This window comes from Staurois parvus, unplaced genomic scaffold (assembly GCF_062004578.1).
Source record: "Staurois parvus isolate SC_StPar_1 unplaced genomic scaffold, SC_StPar_1.0 ptg000671l, whole genome shotgun sequence".
NCBI lineage: Eukaryota > Metazoa > Chordata > Amphibia > Anura > Ranidae > Staurois > Staurois parvus.
Window position 1 is genome coordinate 268,159 of NW_028318467.1, and position 14,483 is coordinate 282,641.

Here is a 14,483-nt window from a genome sequence, read left to right on the forward strand (position 1 = left end):
TGAAGGGAAGGCATAGAAGTGACTTGCTGATATATATGCAGCACGTTGTAGCTATAATTACAGGGCAGAGTTTGCAGTATGGGGTGTGACTCCTGGGAATCTCAGGATACTGGAAGAAGTGACAAGCTGAATACCTGAAACCAGGTGTGAGAGTTACACCTGGCAGAGTCTCCTCCTGTCTCTGTTATTGAATAGGCAAGATCTAGGCTGTCTCTGCCCCTTCATCACAACACCAGGCCATCAGCTAGCAGCAGAGATCACAAACGATATATAGACAATTCCACTGTGTGTAACCTGATTGCCCCATTGTTCACAATCTTTCTGTAGTGCTGGGTAGGAAAGAAATCTGACCATGGGACATTATCACTTGTATCAATTTACTTTTGATACCTAAAGATTTAGTAACTGTTGGACATTTTCAGACCCTAAACAGTGTGACTAAGGCTGGCCACAATTTCCTTGTACAATTTTTCTTCACATTTACCAAAACCATATAATATGAAGTCAAACCTAAACACTTTCAATTTCTATCCAATCAGGCAGGCCCTTGCACTACATTGTTGAAGGTAAATCTAAGGGAAATTGAATAAGAAAATAGTTTAATGTATGGCCAGCTTAAGTTTCTGTTTGGGTATCTCGTTCTTGTTCTGCTCATACGATGCAGAGATGGGACTGCAGTCATGATGGGGGATGGTCTGTTTACTCCAGTGCTTTGCATATTTGTCCTGAGGAATAGTTGGGAAGAGCCCAGGCATGTTACGCCTTTGTGTTGTGTCTAAAGGCTTGGAGAGTCATGTGACCCTCCTCTACCCAGCTGTGCGCAGATAGTGAGCCCTGTCTGCTGGAAATCTGAGATATTGTGGAGAAGAATCCGTAAATGACCTACTGTATATCACTAAGCCCATGGAATTGTATATCTGATGAGCGCCATAAATGTGTTAGGAAAGGTTTCTGTCTTTTCTATTCATTCCGGAACGCAGCATAGCCGGTACTATCAGGCATCAGCATTTAGCAGTTTTGCACAGCCAGACTTGAGTCAACCAACCAGTTTATAAAGGTGATGCAACTGTGCAATTATCATTTAGTATCTGGATTAACATACAGGTCGTATCAAGCACTATGGTGCATGGAAACATCTTCCAGCATGCTTGTAAACCTGTCATCTACAACAGCACAGGTTGTGTAGAAGGGATTATCAGTCACATTCAACTAGACTTGTTCTGTAATGTTAAAACGTTTTTTCTGCTTTTCCAGACAGCTTCATCAGTTTTAGTTCAGCTCAGCTCCAATTGAATGGGACTTACTTCAGTTAGCTATACCATGATCCGGATAAGTGAGAACCTTCAGACATTTATGTTGGAGTTCACCTGACAGATAAAGAAATGTTTCCTCGGATTGTATCAACGATTGGTTTAATGTTGCCATGTATTAAAAAATTAAAACTGGGAGCGTCCATTTGGAATATTTAGCTCCTTGAAGTTTAGTTTTCAACATTCAACAACCCTGTCACAGCCAGAACTTACCATCCCACCGTTCATTGTCACAAACATCAGCAGCATTTTTACCTCTAGATTTCAGAGAGGACAGAGGATTATAGAGATTCCTATGAGCGGATTGTTGGCCTGGCACTAACATTGTCCAAAGGTTTCCATGATTATACATTTTATCACAGACACCACAATTGGATTTAGAATTTGCTGTGTTTTGGGTTAGCAGCATAGTTTCTCAATAAGAACTGTGTTTGGTTTTCACCATTCTTGAAGATGCTGATTGCAGTGATCACTCTGGGGGTTTGACTAACCCTCCCGGGATCCCCATTTTTATATGCGAAAAGCTGTGAGCATTAATATGAAGAGTTAATAGCAGCTGCACTGTGGGAGGCACTCTGCCAGCATCCAGCTGCACAGACAGGACAGTAATTCTCTGAATGACTTTATTAAGTGCTCTGTGGTGTTATTATAAAGCGAATGTTCACTTCATTGTCTGCTGTGTGGGCAGGAAATTGCTGTTTTGTTCATCTGGCTCTGATGTGGTTTCTAATCTGTTCCTCCTACTTCTACCTCTATAAAGTACCCCAGGTCCTCCGAAGCTGCACAGAGTTCATAGAGAAACATGGCATTGTGGATGGAATATACCGCCTGTCTGGGATTGCCTCCAATATACAGAAACTACGGTGAGAGATTCTCATTTCGCTGGTGCCTGGCATGAAACAAAATGCAAAAGATATATAGACATACAATTATGATAATCTACAGTATGTATTGACAATCAAATATTGCAGTATAGTGGACTACATCATTATTATCTGAAAACATGCCTTATAATGAGATACAGAGCGCAGAACTGTATTAACACAAAATATATCCTATTTTCATCACTGTTGAAAGACGTGGGGCAAAGTATCGATAGTGGGATCTGCAGTAAACATTATTATTATTAGTATTTTGCACTAATTCTGTTTTATGTTGACCTGTTAAGACATGAGTTTGACTCGGAGCAGATTCCAGACCTCACTAAAGATGTCTACATCCAGGATATTCACTGTGTTGGCTCCCTGTGTAAACTCTACTTCCGAGAGCTCCCCAATCCACTGCTGACATACCAACTCTATGAAAAATTTTCTGTGAGTATAGTACCATTAGCAGATCTGCTTCACTCTGGGTGTACCTTCATATGCTCACCTCTCTGACATATATACAGCACCTAGGGTGTACATCTCTACACTCGCCTCTCCAACATATACACAGCACCCGCTGTGTATGTCTATACACTCACCTCTCTAATGTACAGTGCCTTGAAAAAGTATTCATACCCCTTGGAATTTTCCTTTTTTTGTCATGTTAGAACCAAAAAACGTAAATATATTTTATTGGGATTTTATGTGAAGGACCAACATAAATTGGCACATAATTGTGAAGTGGAAGGAAAATGATAAATGGTTTTCAAAATTCTGTACAAATAAATATCTGAAAAGTGTGATGCACTGTAGATTTAGCTCTTTCATCTCATGGAAATTTTATATCTGTGACATACTATCACAGACTTTCTACAGCTACATATACAAAGCAATGTGATATAAATGCAGCAGAGGATGAGATTTCCAGAAGGATGCAAAATTGTTTACTTCAAAATATGCTATCACAATATAATGTAGACAATATCAGAAACTGTACAGTTTTGATCAACCATGCCACTGATAAAGCAGTACAGCTGGCCCTCTTGTACTGGGCCCGGGCATCTTCCCAGCAGGAAGGCCAGCTGTTCTGTCTTGTGATTCTTGTGAATTACCCAGGAGCACTGCCAACTTTTTCCATTCAGCTACCATGCAGGGGTATCGGGTCTAGTATCTGTACATATTTATTGACCCTTCCTTTCCTGTATGAACACAGTGAGCAATCGGTACCAATCTCTCCTGTGTTCATTCATCACTGATGCATAGTAAGTTGCATTTATTATGCTTCAGTTTGTGAGTGAACAGGAAGCTGCACAGCACAGAGCTCTTCCCATACATTCACTGTCCAGTGCAGCTGAGGCTGCAGAGAAAGGGACTGAAGAATCTCTTCTCTGTCTCAAATGTGATACATCAGGGGTCTGATATTTCACCAAAGCCCCCCCCCCCCCCCAACAGGGCTGTTGCAAAATGTAAAAATAAATAAAATAAAATTTGAAAAAAAAAAAGGGCTTGTTCACCTGTTCTTTGCTGTCTGAAGAGCAGTGAGCTCTTTAGAGAGCATTTGACGGATAGTGAGGAGGCACTATTGCCTTCTCACCACCTGCATTCTAATACACCTAGAAGCACGTGGTTGCAGGGTGCTGTTCATTTGAATGGGTTTTGTTTGACGAGAGTATAATATAATTTAATATTTGGGGGGGGGGGGTCGTTGGGTAAGCTGTACAGGGGTACAGGGCCTTGTGATTTCTAACAGCAGTCCTGTGTGTGTGTAATATATATATATATATATATATATATATATATTGTGTGTGTATGTATGTATGTGTGTATATATATATATATATATATATATATATATATATATATATATATATATATATATATGTATATATATATATATATAGTCCTCCTTTTGAAAAGTGAGGTTTTAATCCATATCTCCAGACACAAGAACAGTTTTCACAATTTTGACAAAACAGAGTTTTATTGAACAATTGTTTAGCTCATTGCATGAAAGTAAGGTAATAATATAACTTAAATTACAAATTCTTTAGTTTTACTCAAATTAGTTGGTGGAAAAATGAATACACCCCACAACAAAAACTACTGCATCTAGTATTTTTTATGACCTCCATGATTTCTAAGAACAGCACAAAGTCTTCTAGGCATGAAATTAACAAGTTGGGACATATTGCAACATCAATCTTTTTCCATTCTTCAAGAATGACCTCTTTTAGAGCCTGGATGCTGGATGGAGGGTGATGCTCAAATTGTCTCTTCAGAATTCCCCATAGGTGTTCGATTGGGTTCAGATCAGGAGACATACTTGGCCACTGAGTCACTTTCACCCTGTTCTTCAGAAATGCAACAGTGCCCTTAGATGTGTGTTTTAGATCATTGTCATGTTGGAAACGTGCACAATGACCAAGGGCACGGAGTGATGGTAGCATCTTTCAATATAGATCAGTACAGCTGTGAATTCATGATACAATCAATGAACTGCAGCTCCCCGATACCAGCAGCACTCATGCAGCCCCACAGAAGGACATGTTTCACTGTGGGCACCATGCATTTTTCTTTGTACTCTTCACCTTTGTGACACCATACAGTTTTAAAGCCATCAGTTCCAAAAACATTTATTTTGGTCTCATCACTCCGTGCAGAGTCGCAGTAGTCTTCTTTTTCATCATGGGCCCTGGCAAATTCTAAGGGGACTTTTTTTGCGCATGGGCGTTAGGAGAGGCTTCCTACGTGGACGACACCTATGCATGCCATTCCTTTGCAGTGTACACCGTATTGTGTCACAGGAAACAGTCACCCCAGTTTGGCTTTCTACTTTAGCTAACTGCAGTAAACTTGCATGGTGATTTTCTTCAGTCCTTATCAGAAGATGCCCATGTGGAGGTGTTAACTTCCGTGGATGGCTTGGACGTCTCTGTGAGATGGTTACAGTTCCATCTTTAAGTGTTTTTATCATTTTTGCTACAATATTCTGACTCATGATCTTGCTGATCTTCTTGTAGCCTTCACCTTTCTTGTGTAAAGAAATTATTTTCTTTCTCAGGCTTTGGGACATTTCTCTTCCATGTGATGTCACACCCTTTTATAATCAACTGTCTGCTGGAGAGCTGTTTAATGAATAATTAGACTCACCTGTAGTTGAATTCTTGTTAATTAGGATTTTGTTGTCTAAAATTTAGCTTTGCTCCTAAAACTTTCATTGGGGTGTATTCATTTTTGCAACATGGTCTTGAATTAATTTGTTAGGAAAAATACTTTTTTGGTGTGTGCAAATCTTGAATGCAATCAATGGCCAGCATTTGTGGGAGTATTTTCATACATCTTGCACATAAACCCTTAACATCTTGCACTAAGTTACACAAGGGAACATATCTGTGTTGCCTGTGAAAACCAGGATTCTCGTAGTCATTACTTCAGTGCAAGTTCGTTTTTTGACAGATACATTTTACACAGTGAGTCTTTTTAGATCTCCTAATCTGCATTTTTATTTGTTCTACATAACAGGACGCTGTGTCGGCCGCAACAGATGAAGAGAGACTAGTGAAGATCCATGATGTCATTCAGCAACTGCCTCCTCCACATTACCGGTCAGTCCATGGCCTGTTATCCTCTCTCTTTCTTATACCAGCCACATGAGCCTTACAACTTTAAGATGGGTGAAATATTGATCCTTCTTATGTTGAGTAAAGCAAACAGTTGATTGATCACAAATAATTTTCAACATGCTGTCACAGGTACCAGTGATCACTCATTACTCCCCTGCTTTACAGTCCAGTTTTGCAAGCGTTGCTCATGTTGGTTGCAATACTTGCTGCTATCAGACAGTGTGTAGCCACCAAATAATTGTTCTTAGACGGTCTTGAATTTATATGGACTGTCCTTCCTGCCTTTTCAGGGTTGGTACGAATCAAATTTTCAGCTGTCTTTCTCCAAGCTTTTGTGTAGTGGTAACTACGATTAGATAACTACAGGTGGGGAAAGGGATGAGGTGTGTTCATCATAAGTACTCTGGAGCATACTGCTTATTCAAGCTCTATTATGGCAGCTGGGGGCTGGAGCATCTGCACAGTGAGGCTGACATGATAGGAGCCAACATATCAGACTGGGACTTGCAGCAAATGGATCACATATACAACATTGTCAGACGGAGGAATAATGACCCTTCACTGTCAAACATGAGGTTGTATTATTATTACGTGGGCAGCCCTGGCTGTGAGTGTTGGCCTATTTGTATTTCATTCATCATTGTCTGGGAATTATCAGTCCCTGCTGCTGCCTCTCTGGGTCTGGCATGATGAAATGTGGAGGGGACGGTCATGAAAGAACCTGTCTACAGGCTCACTAAATCCCCACAACAACAGGTTAATTTATTCTGCAACATTCTCTGTCTTGGTGGAATCCATGCACCATGTATAATTTATCAGGCTGTGAAACAGACAACATTTGCCATTATTGAACTCGGGGGACTGGAAGTGTCTGCTTTTAACACATCAGTGCAGAATTATAACAGCCACAGAATTTCATAGAGGAGTGCAGAATAAAGGAAATGCTTGGATTGGAGGAAAAAACTGTTGTACAGAGTTGGGCTTGTCTCATAAGGGAGATTAAGAATCAGTAGACATGAGCAAAGTATTGTCTTTTAGAGTTGAAGTTTAACCCTGGCTTTTTTTTCCTTTGCCTTCCCTGGTTTCTCCGTTCCCTTCTTATTAAAATGCTAATGATATTTAAAGAAAAAACATGTTTTATTACATACCTTATTATCACCCCAGTAATGTAATCACTAGGACTCTGTGCTTCTCTATACAATGCAGGCAGATCATGGCTGGTGGGAGATGCTGGTAAGGTGCTGTACATAGCTTTCTGAAAACATAACAGCACCCTGTTGCAGTACTCTCAAGAAACCTCTGCCCTGATGCAAGCAGAGGGGTGTTTCTTTTGGTTGAGGTTATGCAATTATCAAAATGCCTTGATGGAGGGATCTCAATCAGGAGGACTGGGTGTTCCCATTTGCTTGTAGACTAGGCTAGGGATCACCCACATCTGATGCTGAACCTCTATGATTGAAAGAACTGAAATCCAATGAAAGGGTTAGGCCAGAGACATTCAGGCTGTGTTTGAAAGGACTATATGATGCTGAACATCGTCCAGCTAGGTCATTACTTTCTGCAGCTTCTAGTGCACAATGTGAGAAGCTCACAGTGTGCAGTGAAATCAGAGTAAGCTATTTCAGTACAGGCGAGTACAACTATGCAAGACTGAAGTCGAGGCTGGAAGGCAGATTTAACCTCTTCACACCGGCGCCTCCTGGCCCTTTAAGGGGTTTCAGACCCTGGGAGGCGGGGCAGGGTTTTAGAGTCATGTGACCGCCGTGATTCGCTGTCACGGCGATCACATGATCGGAAAAGGTCCCGATTGCAAGGGGAGATTGGGGCCTTTCTGTGAGACACCACCATATGTGCTTGGAGCACCCAGGGTGTGCGCTCTCAGCACATATGTGTTTTCAAATGGTACGCAAATATGCGGCCGCTTGGTGTCAAGGCCCAGCCACCGAGAGGCCGCATATTTGCGTATGGTCGGCATCAAGGAGTTAAAGAAGCTCAACAGGGTAATAGATTGCAGATAAGTTTAATACAAGAGACACATAACCTGGTGATAGCTGTGATGTTATGACCATATGGTATGTACAGCTTTAGTCACAAATAATATGAATCTCAGTGTTCTCCTATCATAATGTGCATTGCTAGGTTTTGTATTTTTTATATCTTCTTCTCACATTATGTAAGGTTATGCTATGTTGCATATTGATATGTACATGTGAATATTAGATTACACGTCCCAGGCTAGTAGCTGGTAATAGTCATTTTATGAGTGGATATTATCATGGAAGACTTTATCGAGGAGTGTAACTGTCATCTTATATTTGCAGGACGCTGGAGTTTCTTATGCGCCATTTATCCCGCCTTGCAACCTACTGCTCCATCACCAACATGCACACCAAGAACCTGGCTATTGTGTGGGCCCCCAACCTCCTCCGGTATGGGACCGTTACATCTCGGTATGGTACATGAATGAGTAGAAGGCCTATCCTTGTTTTTCCATTTTTTTGTGGTTCTGACACTAGAGCAGGACCAAATACTGATTTCTGCTGCACAGTTCTATTTTCCAAACATCCATCACTATACAGAATGTACAGGAGAAGAAGCCATGTCCCTGGCCCAGAAGTCAGTGAGTACTGGACCATTCCAGAGCTCTGAGGATCCCAGCTAGGAGGCTGCCTACACTACTGTGTTTGATTAGTGATCTGGCAGAAGGAGCCGAGCCACAATGATAAACATCTGTTACATGAAGCCAAATTGTTCTCTGTGGTTATCAGAAAGGAAGAATGCTATTACCATGAATTCTCTTCCAGCCAAAAGAGAAGACTCATAATTAAATACTGGTTCCTTTGATGTTAAATTTTGTTTGTTTTGCCCACCAACATTTCCTTGGTGATTTTGAAATAATCACCAAGCATGCCTCCGCATCATTTTTCTTTTACCCTGTTTCCATAGTGAGGAATCACTCTCTGTGGTATCATAAGCAGACTTTTTGCAGCATCAGCTGCTGGGAGCTCCGTTCTTATAGATGAATGAATCTTCCAGAACTACATCCCCCTAAGAGCTCTTTCCTTACACACAGTGGGAGCACAGTGGAGCCCTTTCCCTACAAACAGCGGTAATAGCATTGAAGGCAGCAGCATTGTTTAGCTTGGAAATAAATCAGTGTATGCATGTAGGGAGGGGCAGAGAGATACTCCGTCAGAGTACTGTAGTGCAGCAGGGTTGACTGCTCTGGTTGAGATTTCACTCTGGCAAAGGCACTGTGTGATAAGCCCAAACATGAAGTTAGGAGCACATTGATTTTGTGGCAAATCATGTGGTATTTTTTTTCTGTGCTGGAGAAATGTGAACATATTGGAAATGTGCCGAAAAAAAAAAAAATATATATCTTTTTTTTTTTTTTTTTTAACTTTCACTCTTTTCTGCTGGCTGTATGAATATGTATTGTAGCACAGAGGTAAGCCTTATCCCGTGCTGAAATACATATGCATCATTTATACACCCCCAGCACTGTGACCATGCTGTCTCCGACAGATCCTGGTAAGCGAACGGCAACCAGGAGCCAGTAGGTCGAGTTTCCGAAGTTGTGATCAACAGCTGATCACATGATGAGGAGGCCCATGAAATGTCTACCCTTCATTCAGGCATCACAATCATTCAACAGCTGGTGGAGCCAGTGATAAGCAGTTAAACAGAATTGGTGTGATAAGGTAGTAAATACCTTTCTAAAGGGATTTTTAGCCTAAAATGGAAGCTGATCTGAACTACAGACCATTGACAGTGAAATCCCACTTCTCTATACTGCTGCCATGAATAGAATAAAACTGGAATCCGACACAGCGCCTGTTTGGTGTAGAGAACAGAGACCCCCCCCCCCCCTTAGGTTTCCCCTTTTACACAATCTTTGCTTATGCTGTTCCCTTTTTCTGCACAGTTCAGTGCTTGTTGATGTCCCCATTGCGTCTATACATATAGTGTCTCATGGTACCGCCTTATCACTGTGTAGCTCAATGATTTATAAAATAAAGGAAATTTTCTATCCTCCCCAGTGACTTGCAGCAGAGATGCTGAACTCCTGTTGTTATATATGAGCACTTACTGATTAGCCTTATCATGTCACCAAATATTTCTATGTATGATCACCTCTAGTCTGCTGAACCAGTATTGGAAACAGCAGGAGGAGGGCTTTATTGTAGCTGGACACTGACCCTGTCCTAGATGTGTGTAGTTTGTGGTCCATGACCCTGTATCCATTGCATCACAAATGCTGAAAAATAAATGTTTGTGGTCAGCATAATTATTCCAGCTGTAGTGAATTTTGTACTTTATGGACCAGGCCACTTACAGACAGATGGATTTATTTTCACACTGAGAAAAGAAAAACTTCCAAAATCCCTTAGACTGCTGTCATCAATCTTTTCTGACCCATATCTATCTCTCGTTTAGATCTAAGCAGATTGAGTCTGCGTGTTTCAGTGGGACAGCAGCGTTCATGGAGGTGCGCATCCAGTCGGTCGTGGTGGAATTTATCCTGAACCATGTGGAAGTTCTGTTCAGTCCTAAGCTCAGCTCTGTCATACGTGATAGTGCAGGTGAGCTGCGTTATGTTGGGGCTCAACAAATATACAGGAGTGTCTAAAACCGGGATAGGAATGCAGTGTATAGAACACTTAGTGCGAGCTGCCAATTCTGACTTGCTTTGAATCATGGACCCACAGCTTGCATGCAGCCTATCATTTCTGTGCTCCTGACTTTCTTGCTTGTCCAAGGTCAATAATTTTGTATGTAGTTAAAGATCTATCATTACAATTTTGGTTACACTGGTCTGCCTCCCATGCTGACACAACCTCCTCTCCCTCAGGAAAGTGTCAGAGCCAAGAGAAAAATGCATTTGGGGTCAGTCTGTCTAACTTCTAGCCATTGTCGGATTTGGCGCATGGAACAGATTAGACTTCACCTAGCTGCATGAGACAAAGTACTACATGTACTTTGCCCCATGGAGGGCAGAACAGTGTAAACACATTTGTAATGATAGATGTTCTTTAGGTAGGGAACAGGATGGCAGCTCTAGAGCCTGCACCTTAAAACTGAACTTCAGGTATTATATTTATTGCATGCATACATTGGTCCAACGTTGGCTAATGTAAGTACATATACAGTATCTCACACCTGGGGGGTAGCTGACAAGTACTGTTATATCAGGCAATACTACAGTGATAGCAGCGTTCTTCTGGGTGCTGTGCCAAGCAGATATACCTCCTGCACTGCTGCCAACTCATAGAACACCTTGTGATTTTTTTTTAATAAATACAAGGTGTTCTCTGATTGGATGAGATAGAGAGCAGTATGTAAGTATGTATATCTTGGTTATGATATATGCGTACTTACATTGGTCTGAGACAATGTTTGTATGCAATAAAGAACATATATGGAGTTCACATTTTAACCAACAAAAGTTCCGTATTTTGTATATGTACAGGTTCCCTTAAAATAGCTGAGATTTATGTTTCACCAAATCCTCTCTAGCGGCACTTGATAAAATTATTTCAGAGGATTTGAAGATGAAAGTCTAATACCAGTTGAAAAATAAGGGATGTATTCATTAAAGTGGAGCTCCAGTGTCTGTTGGCTGTTAAAAAAAAAAAAATAAAAGTCAGCAGCTAAAAAAAACTGTATCTCCTGACTTTTAAATATCAGCCACTCGCCTGTACCTCGATCAAGCGATGTTTTCTCACTGCAGCTGGGTTTATGGTCCTCCTCTGTCCCTGGCGCCGGCATCTCAATTCTGGGCACTCAGCTGTGACAACTTGTGGATTCACAGCTTTGCTGCCCACTGCGCATGTGCGAGTAGTGCTGTGCTTTGGGACACGTAACAGGTCCCAGAAGACTGTGGAGGACAACCTCTGCTTCCAATCACCTAGGCAGTCAAAGCAGAAGTGGGAGCCGGTACCTGTCAAAATCCCCAAAGATGCCAATCCTTAAAGGGGAGTGGGGGAAGAGTTCTTAAAGCAGAACTTCTTATTTTGGGTGGAGCTCCACTTTAAGGATCAAAGTGTATCTTTTGTGTTCTCTGCAATGTTTAATCACATAGCTGGATAGCTTGGAAAGTTAGTGATTCGAAAGGCTAAATTAAAAAAAAAAAAAAAAAAAAGAAACATGTTCTACTTACCTGCACAGTGCAGTGGTTTTGCAGAGAGCAACCCCATTCTCTTTTATTGGGTCCCCCTGCCAGTGCTCCTGGCTACTTCACCCCCCCTCCACCGAGTGCACCGGAAGATGTGTTGAGGAATGCTGTCAAAGTACAACAATAAAAGTAGTATGTTTTGGGGAGCCATAGTTGTCAGAATTGTATCCAGCAGATGTTAAGCACATCATATGGTTTATTTGAGATACTTTCTCCTTCTTTAGGTCACACATCCCTGTCTCGGCCCAAATCTCTTCTGGTTTCTTCTCCATCCACAAAGCTCCTCAGCCTGGAAGAGGCTCAAGCACGGACACAGGCACAGATCAATTCCCCAGTGGTGGCTGACAGCAAATACATTGAGGTGGGGGAAGGACCAGCTGCCCTGCAGGGCAAGTTCCACACAGTCATTGACTTCCCATCTGAGAGGTGAGAAGGGTCTGGAGTAAGTTTTACATACACATGAATAGCATAGCCAAGTCTGCCATCTAGTGGAGGAGCTGTACAAATGCTTCTGTAATACCAAGTGTAATTTTACCCTGGAGTAGTCACAGCAGAAATAAGCGGTATTTAACATTACATGTTTTTAATTACTTTAAATATCCACTTATTGCTTCCTTCACTTCTACATGAAATAAGGACTGTCAGTCAGAGAAATTTGTTCAGAAATGCTGTGCTTCATCCCCCCCCCCCCCCATACATCTACTCTCCCACCATTTTATGTTTCAGTCTGTCTTTAGCACATGCTCCTCCAAGTATACCATTAGGTTTTAGAAAAGGGAAGGTCACTATGAATTTACAAATGCATTTCCTTTTGTGGAAGATAAAAATTCAAGAAGCTAGAAATACCCTGAATGCCCTTCATTGAGAGGTGAGAGTGGAGAAACAGTAGTACACTTATCTTCCCAGTGAACAGCTGTGCTGGGGAGGAGGGAGGGGGGGTGTCAGGGCAAGTTTGATCATTGAAAGAGAGCACACTGAATTCCCAACACGGTCAGAAAACTGATCACACTTTGCTCTTATGCCTAGTATAGTCAGTTTTTATTAGGAAAGCAGAGGAACTGGCAGGAACACCAGAGATTTCACACAAAGGAAGCAATACAAAGAGAACAGGATAGTTTTTCATTTAAGTACATGGTACAGCAGGCATATATCAGGAATATGAAATGTTGGGTTTACTTATTCTTTAAAGCGATATTAAAGTCATTTTTTTTTTAAAATAAACATGTTATACTTACCTGCTCTGTGCAATGAATTTTCACAGAGCAGCCCCAATCCTGCTCTTCTCTGGTTCCCCACCGGCGCTTCTGGTCCCTTCCTCCTGCTGAGTGCCCCCTACAACAAGCAGCTTGCTATGGGGGCATTCAAGTAGGCTCAGGAACGTGCCACTGCTTTGCATGTCCATTCACACACAGCGAAATGTCACCGGCACACCAAGGATCTCCAATGTGGGTCTGAAAAGGTTTTAATGAAGGTTTACATAGTTACAGCAAGGCAACGTTGTGGAGTCACCCCTTCATCAGGCATGTGACATGTGTGAACACACTAAAGAACTATTTAAAGAGCCATCCACCAATAGTTCTTTAGTTTATTCACAATTTGTCACATGCCTGATGAAGGGGTCCTGCGTGACTCCGAAACGTTGCCTTGCTGTAACTATGTAAACCTTCATTAAAGCATTTTCGAACCCACATTGGAGATCCTTGGTGTGCTGGTGACATTTCTCTCCATTGACTCTGCTCTGTTCCAGCCGACGGTCGGTGCACTACCCACCTATGCTTACAGTGTTGGGATTGTGCATTTTCATTCACACACAGAGGTGCAGCTTGGCCAATGGCTCCTACTGCTGTTTCAGCCAATTAGGAGGGAGAGTCCCCGGACAGCAGAGGCTCTCGTGCACATCGCTGGATTGCAATGGGTCGCAGGTGAGTATTAGGCTGGCTGGGAGGGTATGCTTCACACAGAAGGTTTTTTACCTTCATGCATAGGTGTTTTTTTTACCTTCATGCATAGAATGCATAAAGATAAAAATCATTCTGCCTTTACAACCACTTTAACATCATATGCGGCACTACCTGGTGGTGAAATCCTGATGTTGAGTGACCAATTAAAAATTCAAGCCTTTTCACTTTAAATAGTCAGATTGAGCCAAGCTGGACCAACCTCTTTCCTTTACCAATTGCCGTAGCTGCTGTCAACACTGTATAAACTGCACTTTGCTCGAACACAGTGCTATATACTTTACATTGTATGTAGCAGATGCTATATATAGTTTATACAGCACTGACAGTGGCTGCAGCAATTTGAATAATTAGTTTGGGTCAGATGGCCCAATCTATTTTCTCTACTAAGTGCAAGGGGAGATGGAGTTAGGCTTTAAACAATTTCTGATGGTTAGATCTATATTCACCATACATTTCAGACAACAGCATGGTAGTGTGTCTGCAGAAGTTGGGGACATTTTTAATTTTATTCTATAGAGAGGCTCCAGTTATATTTCCAGATCAGT

General features: G+C 41.7%; 1 protein-coding gene across 10 annotated transcripts in view; it reads left to right on the forward strand.

The window, feature by feature from the left end:
• The window catches only part of ARHGAP32 (Rho GTPase activating protein 32), a 291,658-nt gene that overhangs the window by 251,517 nt on the left and 25,658 nt on the right, over positions 1-14,483 (forward strand). For all 10 annotated transcript variants that reach the window (XM_089652090.1, XM_089652091.1, XM_089652092.1 and 7 more), the window contains 6 exons: positions 2,071-2,173; positions 2,479-2,623; positions 5,699-5,781; positions 8,121-8,228; positions 10,240-10,385; positions 12,202-12,403. In XM_089652090.1, the coding sequence (XP_089508216.1) occupies positions 2,071-2,173; positions 2,479-2,623; positions 5,699-5,781; positions 8,121-8,228; positions 10,240-10,385; positions 12,202-12,403 (787 nt within the window). The remainder of the gene's footprint in view (positions 1-2,070; positions 2,174-2,478; positions 2,624-5,698; positions 5,782-8,120; positions 8,229-10,239; positions 10,386-12,201; positions 12,404-14,483) is intronic.